The sequence below is a fragment of the Lepisma saccharinum genome, chromosome 21 (assembly GCF_977018435.1).
Source record: "Lepisma saccharinum chromosome 21, izLepSacc3.1, whole genome shotgun sequence".
Lineage (NCBI taxonomy): Eukaryota > Metazoa > Arthropoda > Insecta > Zygentoma > Lepismatidae > Lepisma > Lepisma saccharinum.
Genome location: NC_139249.1, coordinates 43,438,662 through 43,460,853, shown reverse-complemented (window position 1 = coordinate 43,460,853; position 22,192 = coordinate 43,438,662). Strand labels below are relative to the sequence as shown.

The following is a 22,192-nucleotide window of genomic DNA, read 5'->3' as shown; positions in this document are numbered from 1 at the left end:
TATCACATTAGTATATTAACCAATTTCTACAGTCACTATAGTTACCAATAACAAACAAAATAACATCAAAATTGAACAGAGTAGCACAACAGAATTTTCTTCATTCTTTTCAGATTATGCTCACAACTAAATAACAAAATATAATTGTAAAATGTCTTTGAATTAAAGAACTGTTGCAATAGCCTCCTCCTCCGGTTGAAAACCTTGACATCATACTTTGATGTAGAAATACATATATTTTTCAAACGTAACATCTTCAATGTATCATCTTCACTTCTTCTTCTACTACTTCTTTGGCAGCAATCTTATTCCTTTCACATCTTCTTTACAGCCATCTTCAGTAGATTTCTTCTTTACTGCAATCTCATTACCATTACTATTTCATAACCATCTTATGTCCATTTAAAAGGGTTTTATTCTTAACGAGTGCACTTCTTCCGTTTGAAACTATATGTGCAAACGAAGCCCTTCAATAAAAATGCGAACCACATTACATTCAACTTACATTATATATATATATTTCTTCTTATCATTCTTCCAGAGAGACACTTTGTATAATTCTCCCTTTGTTATTCGTGTCAACACTCTTCCTCAATACATTGACATACACCATACTGATGAGAATAGAAGCCAAACATAAGTTCTTACATAAAAGATACTATGATGATCAAAAGAACAGAGATAATAAATTCATGCTGGTTTACACATGATAATAAAATACATAATGCAAACAACGGAACTCGTTTTTGCACAAAATTACAACAAATTCAACCCTTATGTACAATTAATACATAAATCAGTATTTCTTAACAACTCCTTTCTTTTCTCCTCCGAACAATTAAAATGTTTAATGTTTTCTAGGTTTTGTCTACCTTTTGTTCCCTTTCCATCTAGAGAAACTACAGTCGCACAATTGTTTCTTACTTCTATTACCAAGAATGGGCCAATAAACAAATCATATAATTTGTAGATAGTTTTGTTTAAAGCAGAGCTCTTAGCATGATTTTTAATCATGATTAAATCTCCTTTGACAATATTTTTAGTACCAGAGCTTGTTTGAACACCTTTAGAATTTCTTCGATGTTTAAGTTTTTCTTTTAGCTCCAAGTATTTTGCCTTCCAGGATAATTCTTCAATATTCTCAGGCCAATCGACAATATTAGTTATATTATCTTTAACTTGATCGTGTAAAAATAGTTCCGCAGGTGTAAAACCAATAGATTCAGAATATGAATTGTTCAACAATTTGACAACGTTTGTCAAACATTTAGCCCAAGATTTATGATTATCCTTGCAAAATAACCTCAGTAAACGCACAATCTCTTTATTGTAGCGTTCAATTGGATTAGCGTGTGGTGAATATGGCGAAGTAAAAATATGCTTGATGTTCTTGGAGGTAATAAAACTTCGCCACTCCTTAGATTTAAATTGTGAACCATTATCACTTAATATAATTAGACATGCAGGATAATGATGAAAATACGATTGGTTTAGTTTATTGATAATTTCCATAGATGAAGCTTTACGCAAAGGATAAACCATAATAAATTTACTTGCAAGATCCACTATACTTAGTATATATTGATAACCTTGAGAAGCTGGTAACGGACCAATCAAATCTAATGAAAGGAATTGATGTATTTTAGGAGTTAATATGTGAAGATCTTCTCGTGTGATACGTTGCACTCTCTGCTTTGACTTGGCACATTCAAGACAATTTCTCAGATATAATTTAATGCTGGCTTTCATGTTTGGCCAAAAGAAAAATTTTGAACACTTTCTGAACGTTTTTGAATAACCAAAATGTCCACATAAATCATGATGATCATACAGTACCTTTTCCACAGCTTTTTTAGGTACAAATATTCTCCAGTGTTCAGACGCAATAGATTTATAGAATAAGATATCTTCATGCATTCTAAAATGACCTCTGATTTCAAACTTAGAATCTCCTTTGTTTATCGCCATTCTTAACTTTTGACACTGCTCATCATTTTGTTGAGATTGTACCCAGTATTGTGGAGTATCTTGGGATAGGAGATCGATATTTGTATTATTAACGTAGAGTTTCGATGTGAATAAATCTCCCTGTGACCTTGCAGGATATCTGCTTAAGGCATCAGCCACAATATTGGTAGAACCTTGAATATGTTCAACAGTAAAATCAAAACTTTGAAGTTTTAATGCCCAGCGGTTTAGTCTTGGGTTTAAACTTCTAGCCGACTGCAGCCATGAAAGTGACTGATGGTCACAATGAATAACAAATGTTCTTCCACTAAGATAAACACTAAACTTTTCTACTGAAAAGAGGATAGCAAGACATTCAATCTCATGAGTTGAATAAGTTAATTCTGTACCACGCAATACTCTACTAACATATTGTATTACTAACGTTTCATCTTCATCTGATAACTGCCATAAAACTCCTCCAATTCCAACTTTGCTTCCATCAGTGTTAAGATGGAAAATTTTACTAAAATCCGGTTGAGCTAATACATCAGGAGATGTAACTAGCTGTTTCAAATCATTAAAAGCTTGGTGATGATTCTCCTTCCAGTCCCACTTGTTATTTGATTTTAGTAAATCATACAAAGGAGCAGCTATCATTGCAAATTTGTGAACAAATTTTCTCCTCCAATTTACTATTCCTAAAAATTTCCTTAGAGCCTTCTTGTTTTGAGGAACTGGAAAATCCATGATTGCTTGGTTCCTTTCAGGATCAATATGAATGGTTTCTCCAGAAATCACATGGCCTAGGAAATGTATTTCAGTTTGGAAGAACTTGCATTTCGACAATTTAATAGACATATTAGCTGTCTTCAGAGTTGATAAAACATAACGTAAATGTTCTAAGTGGTTTTGAATTGATGGAGAGAAAATTAAAATATCATCAATATAAACAATCAGGAAAGAATTTGTATGATTGCCAAATATTTTATGCATTCTATCAACGAACACACTCACGGCACTTTTGATTCCAAAAGGCAAAAAATGGAACTCCATCAAAATACCTCTATAAGAAAATGCCGTAAACTTAAACGACCTTGGTGTCAAAGGAATCTGAAAATAACCGCAACTAAGGTCAATAGATGTGAAGTATTTTGCTCCCTTCAATCTTTGTAGTAATTCCGAGATAGGCTCTACCTGTGTCATCGGAGAAATTACGTGTTGGTTTAATTTACGGAAGTCGACCACTGGTCTCCATAAACCTCCCGCCTTTGGGACTATGTGGAGTGGATTCCTATAGGGAGATGTGCTTTCTTGTATAACGCCCCACTGTTGCCATTTTTGTAACTCTCTTTCCATATCATCCCGTCTAGCATAAGGAACAGGGTAAGTGGGTGCTATTATTGGCACATCAGTATCCAATTGTATATCGTAAGCTTCCACATTTGCTTTTTTAGGTCTGTCAGAAAATAAAACTTGGTATTCGAGAAGAAGATGAAATAACTGATCCAAACAATCAGATGGAACAGTATTGTTCATGTAGGCTGCACGCCGAATATCTTCCTCCGAAGCGATGTCAGATGTTCCTTCAATTTGTGAAGTGGTTGAAATTGGTAATTTGCAAGAACGTACTATTCCCTTCATTGACGGAAGACTTTCTTCAGATTGCACTAAAAACGGAGTAATTATTTCCTGACCTAATGAATTCGAAAGCATGACGGTTGCGTTGCTGTAATTTATAATCGCCTTATATTGCCACAAAAACGGCGAACCCAAAATTAAATCAGCTTGTAATTGTTTGACAATATACAGTCCCATGTGGAAAAACTCATTTGCTATTTGAACTGTTACATATTTGAAACCCATTACCTTTATACGTTGATCTCCTGCAAAGCAAGCCAATTGTATTCCTTCTAATTGTTCCAATTTTGTTCCTGGTATAATTGAACTTAGAATTGTCCAGATTTTATAATCTAATAAATTACACTGACTTCCAGTATCAATTAAACAATTTAAAGACAGATCCGCAATTTTACCTTGTATTTCTGGATTCTCAATTTTTGGTATTGGAGTACCGTTTTCTGACATAATCCGCTCTGGTTCAGAATCGTACCATTCTAATAAAAATGCTACAGATAAAACTTTATCTCTTGTAACGCCTAAAGATTTAATTTTATTATAATCCTTCAGACATTCCTTAACATGTACTAAATAAGGATTATTAACTCTACCATCCAGCTCCTTTGCATTTATTTGTGGCAAGGTAAATCGGAGCATATCACCCTGCCTTAGTTGTTTAAGTAGTTAGAAGAATGTGCACTTGTGGTAGTAGTAGCAGTCGGAGTTAGGTGTTCCATATTTGCAGAATTACGCTGCAAGTTGGTGCTGCCTACTGTAACACTATTTTCCTGTGAACTATGAGATGCATTACCATACTCTATTGGTTGTTCATTGTAATTTCCAGTTCTACTATATCTTCTGTTATCAGATGTTGGGGTATTGCCAAGTCTGAAATTCGAATTATTTACGTTATTATTAATTCTTTCAGACCTTACAAACTGCCTTCTTGAGGGATTGCGTTCAAATCTTCTGGGAGATGGGCGATGATTTACATTGATTCCTGCATTTTCGGTCTGTGTTGTAGAATCATAAGAATTCCGCTCCACATTTACTTGCCTGACGAAGTATTTTGGTCTGTCGAAACTTCTCTTCTTATTAGCCTTGTCATCAGAATCTGTATTATCACCGGGCAAAGATAAACTTTTATTCTTTTCGCTCGAATACAAATCAATAGTCCTTAATTTCTGCGTCAGTTGCTTAAGATCTGTAATATTATGGCAGCCCACATTCTTTGAAATTGACTCAGGTAGCTGTTTCAAAATCATCCGTATTACTTCAACTTTGTTTGGAGTTTCCACAAGGTTACAATAAGCAGAGTACGTTTTTAAAGCGTATGCTTCCAATGACAAACCTGAAGCTGGGTTGTATTTTCTTGATCGTAACAATGTCAACTGACTTTCTAATAACTCATTAGATGCAAACTGATCAAGAAATTTATGTACAAAGTCCTCATAAGAAATGAAACTCTTCTTTTCACTGTTGAACCAGTAAGCGCCTACGTTATAAAAACACTTACGAATTATACATAATTTATACTTGGGAGGAACACCAATTATGTTTAACATTGTAGTTAGTTGTTCGATAAATTCTCTAGCAGACTGTTTTGAAACATCTCCTCCAAAACGTGGCAATTGACTAAGTTCACTAACTCGTGAAAATCTATTAGAGCATGTATCAGACTGATTATAAGAATTCCATGTAGAATCATTATTCAGCCACATCGGGTTATAAGTACAGTTTGTTCTAGTACAAGGACTATGATTTACATTTAAGTCATCAGGAAACTGATCATGGATTAAGGAATGACATGTACTTTGACGTTGGCAATCACATACTGAAGTTTCAAGACCTGTGAAATTGTCTTTACTATCACAAGCAACATAAGTTCTAGAAGGTATGGAATTTCTGTTAGATGTAGAACAAATTTGCTTTGATGTGTCTGTAGCACATAAAGAACTAGGTGCATTATTTTCAGTATCACAAGTATGTACGTGCTTATTATCATACAGTAAAGAGTTGTTCAACGAAGAAAGAAATGAATGGTTATTTAGTGAACATGTACAATGGATTTTGTCAACAGTAGGATTGCTATTAGTAAATTCAGTATTATCTAAAACACAATGCCGCAATGCATATGTATCCTTGCCTTGTGAAGTGGAAGCTTTAGCAAATTTATTTCTATTTTTATTGTGAGCAGATTTGCCCTTGCACAATTTGGTTACATTTTCCTTTACAGAATTCACTTCAGCATCAGATGTATCATAGCCAGAAGAACCTGTATGAAATGTTTCGCATTTATTGTGTTCACTAAAAACAACATGCTTTATTTTAGAACTTAATCTTGTATCAGTTTGGCATGCTATGTGCCTATGTTCATTAATAAGTGCATCAACATTACTTAGCTCTTTATCTGGTTGTAGAACGTCTCTAACCATACTAGTACAAATAACATCGCTTTGCTCTAAGTTAATGCATTTCTCATTTAAATCCTTAAGCATAGAATCAAATTCTTGCAACTTTACCTGCGTAGTATTCATATTTGTTTGTAGTGTACTTATAGAAGTTTCATGTTGGCACAACTTGTTTGATACGTGTTGCTTTAACTCATCATCATGATGGTCTAGTTTTGATTCAAGATCACTGACTTTCGAATTTAATAAAGTTACTTCATCATTTATACGTTCATTTAGTAACCTATTAGCTGATTGACAAGAATCAGAAACCTGTTGCAACTTATTTTCTACATGTTGGAGTCCTTCGTTCAGTTTTTCAGTACTTTGCTGCAACCTAACCAATTTTGTGCCCCAAACTTCACAGTTTGTTTGTAAACTTTCGCGCAGCGTTTCAGTGTTCTGATCAAGTCTATCTTGTAACCTATTCTCCAAAGCTTCAGTGTTCTGAACAAGTCTATCTTGTAACCTATTCTCCAAAGCTTCAGTGTTCTTAAGTAACCTATTCTCCAAAGCTTCAGTATTCTGAAGTAACTTATTCTCCAAAGCTTCAGTGTTCTGAAGTAACCTATTCTCCAGCGTTTCGGTATTCTGGAGCAACTTGTCTTGCAACCTATTCTCATGTTGGGCCAAACTCAAGTGAAAAGCAGATAAAATTTGGTCAATATTGGGATTTACCGTATCCAAGTATGATTTTAGAGTGAATGGATTGAATTCTGGCTTGCATGACTTACAGTAATAGTCTTCTTTCATAGAGCTGAATATTACCCAGTGAATAACTGTAAGACCCCTACAATTTACATGTACCCATTTCTTGCATAACGTGCATCCTATCATGCGAGTGTCAGAAAATCTGTCCTTACAACAGAGTAAATCCTCCATTTGCTTACCAGAATTGTCCTCTTCGTTGCTTACTTCAGCAACATCACTGAGATCCGGTTGAAGGCACACACTACTTCGAAGCACGTAAGGCACTTCCCTTTTCTTCATTATAGCATATCAGTTCAGTTCTTATCAACTCACAAATTTCGAATCCTGGCTCTAGGTCGCCAATTTATTGCAACTGTCCCCAGTGTGGAGCAGTTTGTTGCAATATTTTAAATAAAAATAACTTTTCAAATGTTACTTATCACATTAGTATATTAACCAATTTCTACAGTCACTATAGTTACCAATAACAAACAAAATAACATCAAAATTGAACAGAGTAGCACAACAGAATTTTCTTCATTCTTTTCAGATTATGCTCACAACTAAATAACAAAATATAATTGTAAAATGTCTTTGAATTAAAGAACTGTTGCAGTGTACATAGTAGTGCAGATCCCACTTTAAACTGTAGGTCCAGTCCTGTTTAGTCTATTTGCACATAAAGTGGACTTAAAAAACAGAAATTCTCAACTGAAATATGAAATTAGGATAATGTGATTTGCCAACCACTTTTAGCAGAACATCCCGCTGCCCAGTATAATTGATACCTGGGCCTGGTACTGGTCCATGGTCCGCTGGTTGAGATACACTGCACTAAATTTGATTGATTTGCCTCAAAACGCTGGCTGTTTCAAACAAGAGCAGTCAAGCCCTAAATGACCAAAATAGGTTCTCTCCACATGATATTGAAGGCAAATTACAGCCGATAACTGTACCAACAAACTTTACAAAGCCAAAAGAATGTTATGTTTAAATCACGAAACATTGATCTTATTGATACTTATATTATATCAACAAATTAGGGGTTCAAAAATGTTGTAAGACTGCCGGTTCGTGAGTACAACAAACTGAGGTGACAGATGCACGGTATTGAGAAAATGGCCCAGTCCCAGTCCGAGTGGCATGCAAGCAAACAAGTGTCGCTTTGGTTCAAAAGGTTCAATTGATTACTGAGGGTTCGCTTTGTGACATAGCGAATAATTTACGCTATTCTCATATACTAACATATGAACTGGCTTAACGTAATAAACCAAGTTCTCACTCCCGCCATCAGGTGTCTCTGCACCTGACAGCTCCAAGCACGCCTGCCACCTAGTGGCATTTAGAGGAACATTTTGCATTGAGGTTATTTCCTCAATTTCCTGCTGCAGTTCCTGCACAGAAACAAAGAGGAAAACAACGTAAAAACATTAACAGCTGGATCGCCTTGACCGGCCGTGCCTACGTGATGTTTTGCATGTTACTTCAGGTTTTTGACCGCTATTGTGTGTCAGCCACAATATACCATGTGGCTTGAGAAGTTTACATCTCGGAACTTTAGGTAATATATAACCATTGTTTTTTCCAACGAACATTTTTGTGTTGCAAGTGCGTAGCCACGATCGTCTGGACAAGAACGATTACGTATCCCTATTAAATAGTACTTTTCTTTCTGACGTAACATATGTTATATAAATGCCACGAGGACTGTTCTTTACTCTTTGACTTAACATAAGAGTGCTTGTGCATGAAATGAATTGTACCTTTTTGCATTGATTTATGAACGCTATTTTTGACCCTGATTATTAATGATTTAATAGAGACGCGAATATAGAACTCTGATAACTGATGTGTATTTTTATACATTTTCAGAGATGTCGAGTGTTGGCAATACTGAGGCTACACATTTGCAATTAGTAATCTAGTGCATGATAGTTAATAGGATTAATAATTCTCCGAGTGCATAAGAATTATGTTTTGTTTAATGAATATGTACATTTCGGAAATGTGTGTTGGTCACAACCATGTGCAATTATTTTTCAGTAATTGACAAGACGTAAATAAAAGACAAATAGACATTAAGGAGGGGGTGCATATATAATTTGTTGGGAGAAATTCTAATTAGATTGCAATTTAAATATAACGGGCACTTTGTGCATGTCCGTTCGGTCCCCATTTGTAGAGCATGCTTCATTCTTGTTGGCGGTAATAAGACTAGTACACTCCTAGCTATTGTGTTCGGCAAGAATGAGGCAAAATTTGTATGTTGTGCATGCTTGTCTAGGTTCTTAGTAAATATCTTGTTGAATTTTGACATCTTTCTCCGAATTGCACGCTTTCCAATTATTCATCGGAGCGTTCAACATATGGAACACTAGCCAAGCATCACAGCTTCCAAGCGACATATGTCACTTATCTCTAGGGTGTGAAATTTCCATAACACTTAAATTTAGTTTGCTTTAGAGTTGCATGGGGAAGAAGGTAACAAACTTGATTGATAAAAGGTTCTGACACTATTCAAGTTGATTTGTTATGTTCCTGTGTTGGTTTGCTAATGTGTTCATCATAAGAACTACTCAAAATTGTGTTATGTTCATAAATGATGATGCATCCAAGTACGTACGCACGCACGCACGCACGCACGCACGCACGCACGCACCCACCCACCCACCCACCCACCCACCCACACACACACACACACACACACACACACACACACACACACACACACACACACACACACACACACACACACACACACACACACACACACACACACACACACACACACACCCACCCACCCACCCACCCACCCACCCACCCACCCACCCACCCACCCACCCACCCACCCACCCACACACACACACACACACACACACACACACACACACACACACACACACACACACACACACACACACAAATATGCATTTATCTTGTTAAAATAAAATGATATTAGTTTTATCCTCACCCATAATAAACCCTAAATTTTGTGTTTTAAGAGTTTATTTTGCATTTTGCAGTTCATTTCGCATCATTTTGTGACAAAACATGGTAAGAAAATGCACCTCATACCTCTCAAAAACATGAAAAATTATCATTACAATGTGCTATTTCACATTTCGTGTTTTCGTAAAAAACTAAATATGCATGCCCCTAGCTATTACTATAACTCACCTCTAATATTATCCACCACAAGCTGAGCCTTATCACTCAAACGGTACTGATCTGAGGTGCTTGCATTACACTGGTACACTCCCTCGTCAGATAACTTTACTTCATCTATTTCAAGGGAACCTGCAAATCACAAGGAATATAAATATGTATTTGTTGATTATCTCGAGAAGAACAATTGCTAAAAGGTTTGGTTATATATAGCCATCCACATACAGTTTTTAAATGAGAAGTTAGTTCAGAGATGCGTATGAAATTATTTATTTATTTATTTACTTAAATTTAAAGTACAGTACTGAAAGACCATTTTATGCTGAAACTGTACCAACAGGAAAACAACAACAAAACAAAACAATACAAGATGGCACAGAAAAAAATTTAAAGTTACACATACATTCTTAGTAATTGTAGGAAACTATGTTCTGGCAATAAAATGTTGATATTTGGAGGCAGTCTGTTATAAAAACGGAGAAGTCTACAGAAAAGAAACAGTTGTAGAAGGGAGAGCCTTGTAGTGGGATATGAAGAGCTTTACGTTGCTTGTTGTCTGTGAGCGTATTCGTAAATTAAATTGAATGATCAGGAATTCAGTTTTTAAATTTACTCTTGATGATTTTATGCACAAATTTCATGACAAGTGCGTGGTGGCTGGATATTCAAGACAAGACATAATATCTGTTTTATGGAGGTGTCTGAGAGAAGGTATTCTATGGTGAGAAATGACGAGGTAATCCTGGAAAGATTAGTTATAGAAGCCATGGTTTAAATGGGGGAGCAGTATTCACGAATACGGGAGAAATATGCTAGTGGGTGATTGGTTTTGGATTTCAGTGACCCTGTACAGAAGACCAAGCAGATGCATAGCATAGCTCTTTTAGTAGTATCTGTAATGTGCTCATCAAAGTTTAGTTTTTCATCGATGATAACACCAAGATCATTTTGAGAGGAAACTTTTTGTGGGAATGATGAAGCAGGAGCATTTCTGAGGATTCAATTCCAGAATATACTGGCTGTGAGTCCAGATGACAGAGCCTCGTTAGTCTGCACAATGCAATCCAGGGTGTTACTACATGAAATAAAGGTTGATAGTTTGGGTGTCGTCCAAGTGGATCACCCCTTACACCCCAAATGCCACCAACAATAGTTTTCTTATGAGAAAGCATATAGCATGTTCCATTCTAGTTTCAACTGCTGCGTAGATTTACGATAGAGAGGAACCTTGAAGATGAAACCTGTATTCTTACTAGCAGACACATGAAACGAAGTTTTTCAATGCAGATCATGTAACTCATAGTCACTGTATTATTAGCGAAAGGTGCCAACTGCTTTGGCTGCACTTCTCTTCCTTGGGTAATGATCACAAGATGTGATGCAACCTACATAGAAAATACTACTCATATGTCATGCAAAATGTGTTAGCTTCATACTTGCACTGGTGTGAATTACTCACTTTTGGAAATAATAAGTATTTTTTAAAAATAAAAATATGTTAGCATAAGTAAAAAAAAAAAAGAAAAAGTGTTCCCCTGTGCATAGCACCACGCCATGAAGGCGTATAGGGGGTGTGGGGGTAACGCCCCACACTTTCTTGATCCGGTCGTGAGTGGGGGTGATGTGATCAGCATCACGCCCCTGACCGCCTTTACCCCCCAGGGTTTCCTCCAGGTACCCATGTTATTCGACGCTGGGTGGGCGCCGGGGCCGCTTCAACCGTTAGAAAAGTTCCCGGATTTGAACTGGCCGGGGATCGAACCCGGGACCTTGAGCATGGTAGTCAGACGCGTTACCGACTGAGCCACCGCGACAAGAAAGTATTGCATCTATATTGGAACTAAAAATCTACCTTCTTTTCTTTTAATCATCGATTCACTTACACGGTAGGTATCTGAAATTTTTGCAATCACAACACCACAGAAGAACATCGATTGCTACCACTAAGTGATTGTAAGGGAATACAATTATATGCTACATACGTTTTTTTATCCATAGTATGTTATAAAATTATGAAAAATTAGTCTCTTACACAATTGTTCATGTTTCTCACAAATTTCGCCACTTTTAGCATCACACACCTTGAAAATCAGGAATATGCATTCATCTTTGACTTGTTGTCAGTGGTTTGGATCACACTTTAAACTGTATGTCCTTTTCCAATCTGAACATCAGGTTTGAGGTAGAAATGTTTCTTCTGTCAATCATTCCTTGCAATGTCACTTAAGTTGTAGTGGGGGTCCAAGAAGCTAAGAATATATATACAAATTGCAAATTCTTACCATTTTAATTTTGGGAATGGTGTGTTTCTGAAAATACAAAATTTATGGAAAATAATATGAAAAAGTGCAAAAATATTACACCAATTATGCAGGTCCCTACATGGCTCTTGCCATTGGTATAGTGGAATCACGAGCAAAAGAGCTTGTGCAGACCTGCGACTCCTGTGAATCGTACTCCCACATGGAGGGGAGGGGTAGAGTGGAGCCTTCCTTATAGCCTGAGTTGAACCAATGGGGGAGGGGGTGGGGAGGTGCATGAAGGATTTTGGCCGAAGGTTCTTCTGTTGGTGGTCGCTCTATACAATTTGGCCCAGATTTCACCCCTGATGGGAGCTCTATAATTCTGGTGTTGACCAAGAACCATTCGCATAATTGGGAAGCTCGTTGAAAAAGAAGAATTTGGGGTTCAGTTCTAGAAGGCCAAAAAACAGTGGCAATGGGGCTCAATGCAATGATCATGCATCACCCAGTAAATGGCCACTTTGAGGTCTTGGTCCTGATTAGTTTTAGTATGCCTTCTTGACACAGACAGGTGACCATGATTAAATTTCAACCAAAATGGACACAATTCACTCTTTCCAGTATCAGTTCAGCCCTAATTTGAGTCCCTTGTCCTTACCTGATGGTAACACCAACATCCTGCTTTCGTCAAAAACGACTGGTCGCCCATCCTTGAGCCATGTGATATTTGCTGATGGTACACCCGTAATTACGCAACTAAAATGTGCTGTTTGACCTGGAAGTACCTTCAGATCTCTCGGCATTATGTCAAACTCAGACAAGCCTGCAAGAAAAGCAACAATAAATATGCAAAAACAGGACACACTTGTTCATAAGAAACAATACAAATCAATATTGCTTATCTTATAATGCTTTTCTGTCACTTTTGGCTAATTGCAGAAGTAAAAATCAAGTGTGTGTGTGCTTTTGAAATCCAAGTTCCACACAAAGTAATCATAGGTTATCTATGATATTCATGGACAAAAACAACTTGCATCTAAACAGTGAAGGAAATGTCCACTTACATTTAGCTATACATTTCATGATCATCTGTTTTCCTGAGATGATGTGATATAAATGTAAAATATAGAGATAACACATGACTACCAATACATGAACATGCAGAATTAATGATGCAACTCTAAGCCAATGCAAATCAATAACACAGTTATATAATTTTTATTGTAAATTCAGTGTGTTTTTTAAACCTCAAATTTGCAAACTTTGTTGGTGTACAGTGTTTTTCAAAAGACCTTCCCACATTTAAATTCACTATAACTTTGTGAAATAAAGTTTGTACTGCACAGCATAAACCACGGTAGCTCAGTCGTTAGGGCATCTGACTACTATGTGAGAGACCTGGGTTCGATCCGTGGCGGGGGAGAACCAGGATTTTTTCCACTTGTTCAAGCAGCTCCGGTGACAACCCAGCATTGTGCAAAGTGGGTACCCGGAGGAAACTCTGGGAGGTAAAGGAGGCTAGGGGCATGGTGCTGATCACCATCACCCCCAGCTCGGCGGAGATCAAGAAAGTGTGTAACCCTGAACCCCCCCCCCCCCTATATGCCTTCATGGCATGGTGCAAAGCACAGGGGAGCACTTTACTTTTTTTTTACTGCACAGCAGTGTATATAAGTTTTACCTTGCAACACTGCACACTGAGAGGATCATGTGACTTCGAGAGATCAGGTGATTCCAAGATGGCGTCGATTCAGGAAGCAGGTGGATTGGCCGCAGAAAGCTACGAGGCGCATCCAGAAAGTAAGTTTCCCTATTTTTTTTAAAAAAAAACCAACACAGTTTCAGGAAACCATTTATTGGCAACAGGTACAGCAAAAGTTCAGCTATTTTTCAACATAGCAACCACCAGAATTGAGACACTTATCGTATCGTGGTATCAACTTTTGGATCCCACTGTCGTAGAACTCTGCCACCTGTGAATGGAACCAGCGTGTGACAGACGTCTTCAGCTCTTCGTCGTTGCCAAAACGCTCACCGGAGGACAGGAATTTCTTGAGGTGCAAGAAAACGTGAAAATCGCTGGGAGCCAGATCAGGACTGTAAGGTGGATGATCAAACAACTCCCAGCCAAATTCCGTCAAAACAGCTGCTGTGCGCCGAGCCGTATGTGGACGAGCATTGTCATGGAGGAGCACAACACCTGCAGTAAGCATGCTACGCCTCTTGTTTTGAATGGCACATCGCAATTTCCTTAGTGTTTCACAGTAATGGTCAGCGTTCACCGTTTCACCTCTGGGAAGGAAGTCAATGAGCAAAATGCCCTTCCTGTCCCAAAACACGGTGCACATCACTTTCTGTACCGACAGCGTCTGTTTGAATTTCTTCTTGACCGGAGATCCACTATGCCGCCAATGCATTGACTGCTGCTTGGTTTCCGGGGTGAAGTGCGAAATCCACGTCTCATCGCCCGTGGCGATCCTGTCGAGGAAATCATCGCTCTCCATCATGGACACTTTGACGACCTTCCGAAAACTGCCGACACCAGCAACGCACCATCTGCTTACTCATAATGTTCGGCCCATAGACCTCACAGAGCTGACGATGAATGTCAATTGGCACAATGCTTTGTGCATTCAGGAACTCTATCACCGACCGAACCTCGCATGCGGCGGGAGAAGGAATACGAGCTTCCATTTCGGACCACTGCTGCCTCGCTACTGGCATGCGGCGGGAGAAGGAATACGAGCTTCCACTTCGGACCACTGCTGCCTCGCTACTGGCGCCGGGCGGGATCTGTCCGCCTGGCATATGACTGATACGTCTTAGCTCTGCTGCGCATGCGCAATTTACACGGCTCATTATGTGTACTTTCACGGGAAAAAAATAGGGAAACTTACTTTCTGGATGCACCTCGTACATCATGGCCCGCAAGGTCACCAGGCCTGACTTCGTGTGACTTTTCGCTGTGGGGATATGTCAAGACGGAAGTGTATGCGGAAAACCCAAGAGATCTGGATGAACTCAAACCAAAGATATTGCAGTATGGCAGAAATTTCGGATTCAGAACAAGATTGCAGGAATGCATCGATGTGAATGGGGCCCAGTTGGGTGTGTGTGATGAGGACGATAGACATGCAGTGTTGCCAAGTAAAGCTTTAAAGACTGCTGTGAAGTACAAACTTTATTTCCCTGAAATATCTCTGTTCGTTATAAAGATATAGTGAACTTAAATGTGGGAAGGACTTTTGGAAAAACCCTGTATTTGGCAACATTGGCATAGCTACCACACGAAAACAGTTAACATTATTAATGATATAGTGTGGAAAACATGGTTCCATGCCTCCAGTGAGGAAGGTAAGGACAAATAAGTATAATGAAGAGGCTTTCTCAGGATATCGACCAGGTGATTTCTGGATAGGCTTTCAAGAGCTAACGTCAATCTCATCTTCAGGTATTCAATCCTGATTCAATTCCTGAAGATGAGAGAGACATTAGCTCTCGAAAGCTCGGAAGCACGTGGTTGAATTCTGAGAAAAGCTCATCCATCATCATTCGCCACCAGGAAAGCTTCAAGAATTACTTCAAATAAGATTTAGGTCTCAGGAAGAACAATCCCGGAAGTCACTTTTGTGTAGTTAACATATGGTTGATAAAGTGAGTCTACCAAGACTAATCTTCTGCATTTTCTTTTCTACATTATAAATTTCAGGAAATTTACTAATATAATTATAATATTAACCAACAAAAGTTGTCAATATTCAGTGTCGTGTCCAAGTGGGGGTGCTAAAAAAAAAAAAGAACATCAAAGGCACAAAAAGACAGCAAAACGAGAAATGATTACTAAAAAAGTACACATACCCCTCTCCCCCTTCCAATTTTGAATATCCTGGACCTGCCACTGAACATTCACAGTTTCATGTTCTTGAAATGTTCAACCAGGAAAAAATATATTGTTAAAAACCATAGTTGTTTTGTTAGTCATGCATGTAACATGTATTTATGTTCAAGAACAATTAAATACCAAGGAAATTTCTTTGATTGAAACTGATACTTACTGGCCAGTTTGACCGAAGCTACGCGACTCACGATAGAACCTACATCTTCCCATGTGGCAACACACTGGTAATCATCCTCCACACGTGACCCAGGTAAAACATTACTGATGTACAAAGATCCATTAGAAAGCTGGGATCTGCAAGAATAATATTAAAAAATAGTAGTATTTAAGATAATAAGTTTAAAGATTTTAATCTATGAATACTGACACCGTGCCTCATTTATCTCATTGTCTCCTTCACATATACTTACTTAATTTCTATTGCTTGTGTGTTTTTATTCCATGTGTGTTTCAATTATATAGGCACACTTACATGTTTCAATATTTTATACATTTATAAACATTTAGCAGAATTGTATAGCTTAACAAATTAATCCATGTAGGGCAAAAAGCTGTTTGTATAGTAAGATAATCTGTGTAAAAATACTGTAAGCTTAAGTATAACCCTACTTCAAATAATAAATAATAAAAGAAACTTGAAATGTGAGTCAATTTATTTCAATGTTTTACATATATATTCAATCTAGTAACTTGAACTGGGGTGAATTTACTAAACTGGCATCTTTAACTTCTTACAAAATATGAAAACCTATGATATTTCATGCGACTTTTTCTAGAAATGGAACAAATTAACTGGTACTCAACTGGTATTATATAGGCATGTTGCTGTATCAGTGTACTCATAATTTTACTGATCCAATATAGATATCTATATATAACCTGCAACTTAGTCAAAGGTTTGCCATTTTGTTACTTTTTATGAATTTTAACATGTAATTCACATGCCCTAATTTTGTCAAGTGTCTAAATACATACAAGTGGTGGACATTGAAACTGAATCACCGGTGATTTTAGAATATGCCGTTGGAGGGCTCGCCTGCGCCACCTGTTGGTCATACACAGGGTAGTGGGCATTCGAGCATGTAGGTCTGTGCCTGGAAGTCACATTGGCATAGTTATAGCTAGACTACACGTCAAATATTCGCTTTTGCGCAGTAGAATGGAGGACATATCAGAGTTCCAAAAAAAGGCAAATTGTTGGTGCTCGTCTCACTGGTGCATCAGTAACGGCGACTGCGAATATTTGTAGGGTATCAAGAGCCACAGTATCAAGGGTTATGGCAGCATACCAGAATGAAGGCCGAACCACATCTAGGAGGAATAACTGTCTGAGAAAGCGGAATCTGTCAGATTGGGACGGGACGTCAGAGTATTGAAGAGGATTCTGTCCAAAAAGGGTAAAACCACTGATGCAAAAGTCATCTCAGAATTGAATACACACTTGACTGAACCTGTTTCTACCAAAACCATCCGTTGAGGCAGCAATATCCATGGCTGGGTTGAAATACCGAAACCCTTGGTCACTACCACCAATGCCAAAAAGCAGGTTGACTGGTGCCAGCAGCGCAAATGTGGACGTTGGATGACCTGAAATGTCTTGTGTTCTCCGATGAGTCCACCTTCACTGTTTTTCCTACATCTGTAAGAGTTTATGTGTGGAGAAGTCCATCCGACGCATACCAGCCAGACTGACTGCTTAGTGTCCAGAGTGAAACATGAGGGCTCATTGTTCTAGAGGGACATGTCACTGCCAAGGACTATAGGGCCATTCTGAAGGACCATCTGCACCCTACGGTGCAAATGTTGTTCCTGGAAACTGGTGCAGTGTTCCAGGATGATAACGCACCAATACACACCGCTAAACAGGTCATAGAATGGTTCGATGAACATGAACCTGAGGTTGAACATCTGCCATGGCCCGCCCAGTCGCCGGACCTGAATATTATTCAGATCTTATGGGGTCTTTTGGAAGATCGTGTGCAGCGATGATTCCCTCCACGAACAACATGTCGTGAACTCATTGGGCTGCAAATCCCCTCCCACCACTATGCAGGACCTCTATCGGTCCTTCTCCAGACGTGTTGCTGCTGTACTAGCTGTTAAGGGCGACCCCATCACCATACTAATAAAGGCTAGTGTCTGCATTGAGGGTGATTCAGTTTAAATGTCCACCACCTGTAGATACTTTATTATTCAAGGCAACTCCATTTCAGTCACCTGGTTGCAAACATTAATTAAAGAGGTTAACAAATGTAACATGTTCTTCAAAGAACATTTGCAAGTCTATTTTATATAGGATCAATAAAATTATTAGTTATTGATACTGTTAAATTTTATATCTCTAGTTTATAGCTATTGGCAAAAATTTCATAGACTCATTCCAATTTTTACCTTTAAGAATTCATTTTATAAGTTGCTAAACAATAAGGTACAAAATACGGCTGATCATATCGGGTGACACAAATAATAGTGACATTGGATTTTGATTTGATTTTTGTTATTTAGTGCCACTTTTGACTAATGATGGGGATGTGTGACGATATGATAAAACTGACAATGGGACACTCAGAAAGAGCACCCACGCCATGGCTGGGTTTCGAATCCGGGAGCCCTGGCACCAGAGAATGCTGTGCTAACCACTCCACCACGGAGGTCAGTTTAGTATCATTGGAAAGTATCAGAATTTAATCACCGACGCCAGTCAATATAATATATTTCCAGAGTCTGCATATAATGCATGGTTGCCATGCAACAATTTCATGTGTAGTGAAACAAACACCAAAAGAACCTGCCCAGACCCACGACTCCTGTGCATCGTACACCCGCATGGAGAGGAGGGGTAGAGTGGAACTTGCTTCCCTATGGCCTGAGTTGAACGAATCGAAGGGAAGGTGCATGAAGGATTTTGGCCCAAGGTTCTTTTATTTGTGTCGCTCTATAGCCAGAATATCCCAGAAATTGTGCAATTCTCAGTAATTTCATGCAAACATTGCAATCATTGTGATTAAATGTGATCTACTTTAATATACTGTGCTTCAGCAGAACCTGGATAAAGTTCAACTTGAAGTTTCTGCAAAATTTATGACTTAAGCAGTAGTTTATTGTTGAACCAAACGTGTGCAAGATGTCAAAATGATTGAGTGCAAAATGCAATCAGATAGTGGTGATTGTTGAAGGTCTTTGCACTGGAAGATCACCTACTGAAATCATCAGGTTATTCGGGTACCCATGATCGACTGTGTATGACATCGCACACAAGTATATGGCCTCAGAGAAGTCCGAAGAGGGTTCTGCTAACCAGTGAGAAAAATTAATTCGAAGCAGAAGACGGCCAGTTGTCCAAAGAGCCCAAGAGTTCATGTTAGTAGATCCAGGAGGTTTACCTACAGATTCTGAGGATGGTACTGAAACTGTGTCTTCTGGGATGCCGTAGATCTTCCAGCAGGATGGTGCACCAGCTTGCACGATCCATTTGGTGCAAAACTGGCTCTCCAACAATGTGGAAATGTTTTGGTACAAGGAACTCTGGCTTCCAAACAGTCCAGATTTAAACCCTCCGACTATTATGTGTGGAGAGTTATTTGAAGTGTTACTCCAGGCACCCCAACATCTCCCCAGGCTGCTATTGAGGCAGCATTTGCAGATTTGGACTGAGAGCAGTTAAAGAGGGAGTGCTTGCACTTCAGGCAGGGAATCGAGGCAGTGATCAAAGGGGGTTTACATTGAATAACAGGACTCAGGAAGGATCTCTTCAGTGACGTATAAAAGCTTGTTTTTGGCGAATAATCAAAGGTTTTTGTCCGTATTTTGCTGATGCACCCTGTATTCTGATTTTATCATGTGATGGGTACAGTTGGGAGCTGAGAAGACTGCGAGGCTGAGCAATGCGAAACTGACCTGCCTGTTGTCACCGTGTGCAGCCAGCTCGTCTTCCTTTCAGGATGGCAGCGGCATAAATAAAAAAAGGCATGGTTCGAAAATGCATTGCAAATGAATGGAACATATTACATAGTAACAAGTGAAAGCAATACTAATAATGGAGTAAAACTTCACAAATCAAAGCAATCTGCTTCCAACGTGACTAAGAAAGTAAGGGTGTGTGCGTGCTATTTGTGTATTTCCTAGCATCATAATGCTTCTTTCCTGGACATGGATCAATTAATTTTAACTTATGCAGGGTAGTACATTTTCTCTCTTGTTTGTATTTACATTTTGGTATGTAGCATCGTTTTTTGCAACTTTCGGATTATGGAACATGAAGTTGTAATGTCTCGACCCCAGTGATTTATCCACCAACTACGTCCTAACACCCCACACAATTTTTATAAAAGGACAAATTTATGGTCATTTTGGCACTAAGTATACTTTTTCACACCCATAAACACAAACTTACACCCCTCAAATAGAAAATTCTGAACAAACCTTTGCTCAACCCCCGAGCCAGCTTTCCCGCTTTTCGTTGCGTGTTAATTCTATTGATATTTAACCTTCAGCGACCTAGTTTACTAGATATAGTCTGCTCTATACATATACATTTACTTATACACACACGCCAGAACATTCATTCAATTTTTAAAACAAATTTATTTCCGAAAACACAGAAGAAGTGCAAATTCCTATGCCGTTGCTGGTCTTTGAGATGTCCCGTGGCTGACGTCATCCGTGAAGGTTCACGAATGGTTCCGAACTTTTCCGAACGCCAGACTGCACCTCACACTGTAAGTCCCGATTCCATTATCAGATTCTCACACTTTCCTACAGGGACTTCTGCATGTCTGGCAACACTGAAAAATTGAACACCAAGTCGAAGCTTCCCTCCCCACACTTCCTCCCCATTCACCCCGAACCTCACCCCGCACTCGCAGTCTTCTCAGCTCCCAACTGTACAGCTGGCTCATCTCCTCCCAAATTTTGTCAAATGACACTGCTCTACAACACAATACATACACTACTCGGCAATGCAATATATACAGAAATAAAAGTGATGATATTTTATAGATTTGGATACTGAATATCGAAATGACATCAACTGTATAGGCCAGGTTAATTCTGGGACAGTTCCCACAAAGAAGGGGTCTGTCGTCTATAGGCCGTTGATGCCAAATGTATGTTTCATGCAAACATGGAGAACGACTGTGCTGTTGTACAAGTCTTTTGAAAGGAGAGGCAACTAATATCAATGATATATTCAAGGGCTTAGAGAGTAAATTATTATTTTTCTCTGATATACCTGCCTAGTGTGTGGTGGTTGCCTTCCCTCCCCTGTGCATGTGGCAACAAGGTGTTCAATTACCCTTCTAAACAGGGAGCTCTGGCTGGCAGAGAAAAAAGCAAATGCTGTCTCCAACGCTGCTCATAGTTGGTGGAAGCACTCAAGTGAGAGCAGGTATAGTTGTTTCGATTTTGCTAATTTTCATATTAGGCAAGGGATCATAACTGAAACATGGTCACCACTCTCGGACCATGATAAAATTCAAGTATAATTCCCAGTTCACAAGGTGAACTTTCCAAAAATTCAAGGGTAAAAGCAGAAGTTTTCCCCATTCAACGTAACATATTATCATCTCTCACCACCCACACACATATACACACAAATATATTACGAGGGACATTCCGAAAGTAAGTTTCGTCATTTTTTTTCACAGGGAAACTGTATTACAAAGTGAGAAAACACATTGCCATAACAAAAGACAATCTTTCCTGAATTCACGACAGGAGGAACGAGCAGAGGAGCAATGGTGCATGTGGAGAGCGCTGAAAAATATAGATAAGCAACAGACCGACGTGCCCAAGCTCATTTGAGTGCAAACCAGTATGGCAGAAAGACGTGTGCTGGAAACAAGGTCACAAATGGAAGTGCATGCTGTCATGCGCTATGAATGGGCACGTGGGACTAGTGTTTCAGATATTCATAGACGCCTACAGAGTGTGTATGGAGACGGCGTCATGTCCAGTCAGATGGTTAGGTGCTGGTGTTCAATGTTCAATGAAGGAAGGCAGAGTGTGGAAGATGAAGACCGATCTGGGTGCCCCTCCACGTCCACGACTGCAACAAACGTCGACAGAGTACAGGAAATGGTGTTAGCCAACAGGCGCATAACTGTGTCTGAAGTCGCATCCACATTGAGTGTTGGACGTGCTGAAGCACACCACATGATTCACAACTTGGGATAGCGGAA

General features: G+C 38.8%; 1 protein-coding gene across 2 annotated transcripts in view; it reads right to left on the bottom strand.

Annotated features, from left to right (window-relative positions):
- fra (neogenin protein frazzled) overlaps positions 1 to 22,192 on the bottom strand; it is a 116,649-nt gene that overhangs the window by 81,843 nt on the left and 12,614 nt on the right. For both annotated transcript variants that reach the window (XM_083143358.1, XM_083143357.1), the window contains exons 3-5: positions 16,171 to 16,307; positions 12,774 to 12,938; positions 9,885 to 10,004 (exon numbers count right to left, since the gene is read on the bottom strand). In XM_083143358.1, the coding sequence (XP_082999484.1) occupies positions 9,885 to 10,004; positions 12,774 to 12,938; positions 16,171 to 16,307 (422 nt within the window). The remainder of the gene's footprint in view (positions 1 to 9,884; positions 10,005 to 12,773; positions 12,939 to 16,170; positions 16,308 to 22,192) is intronic.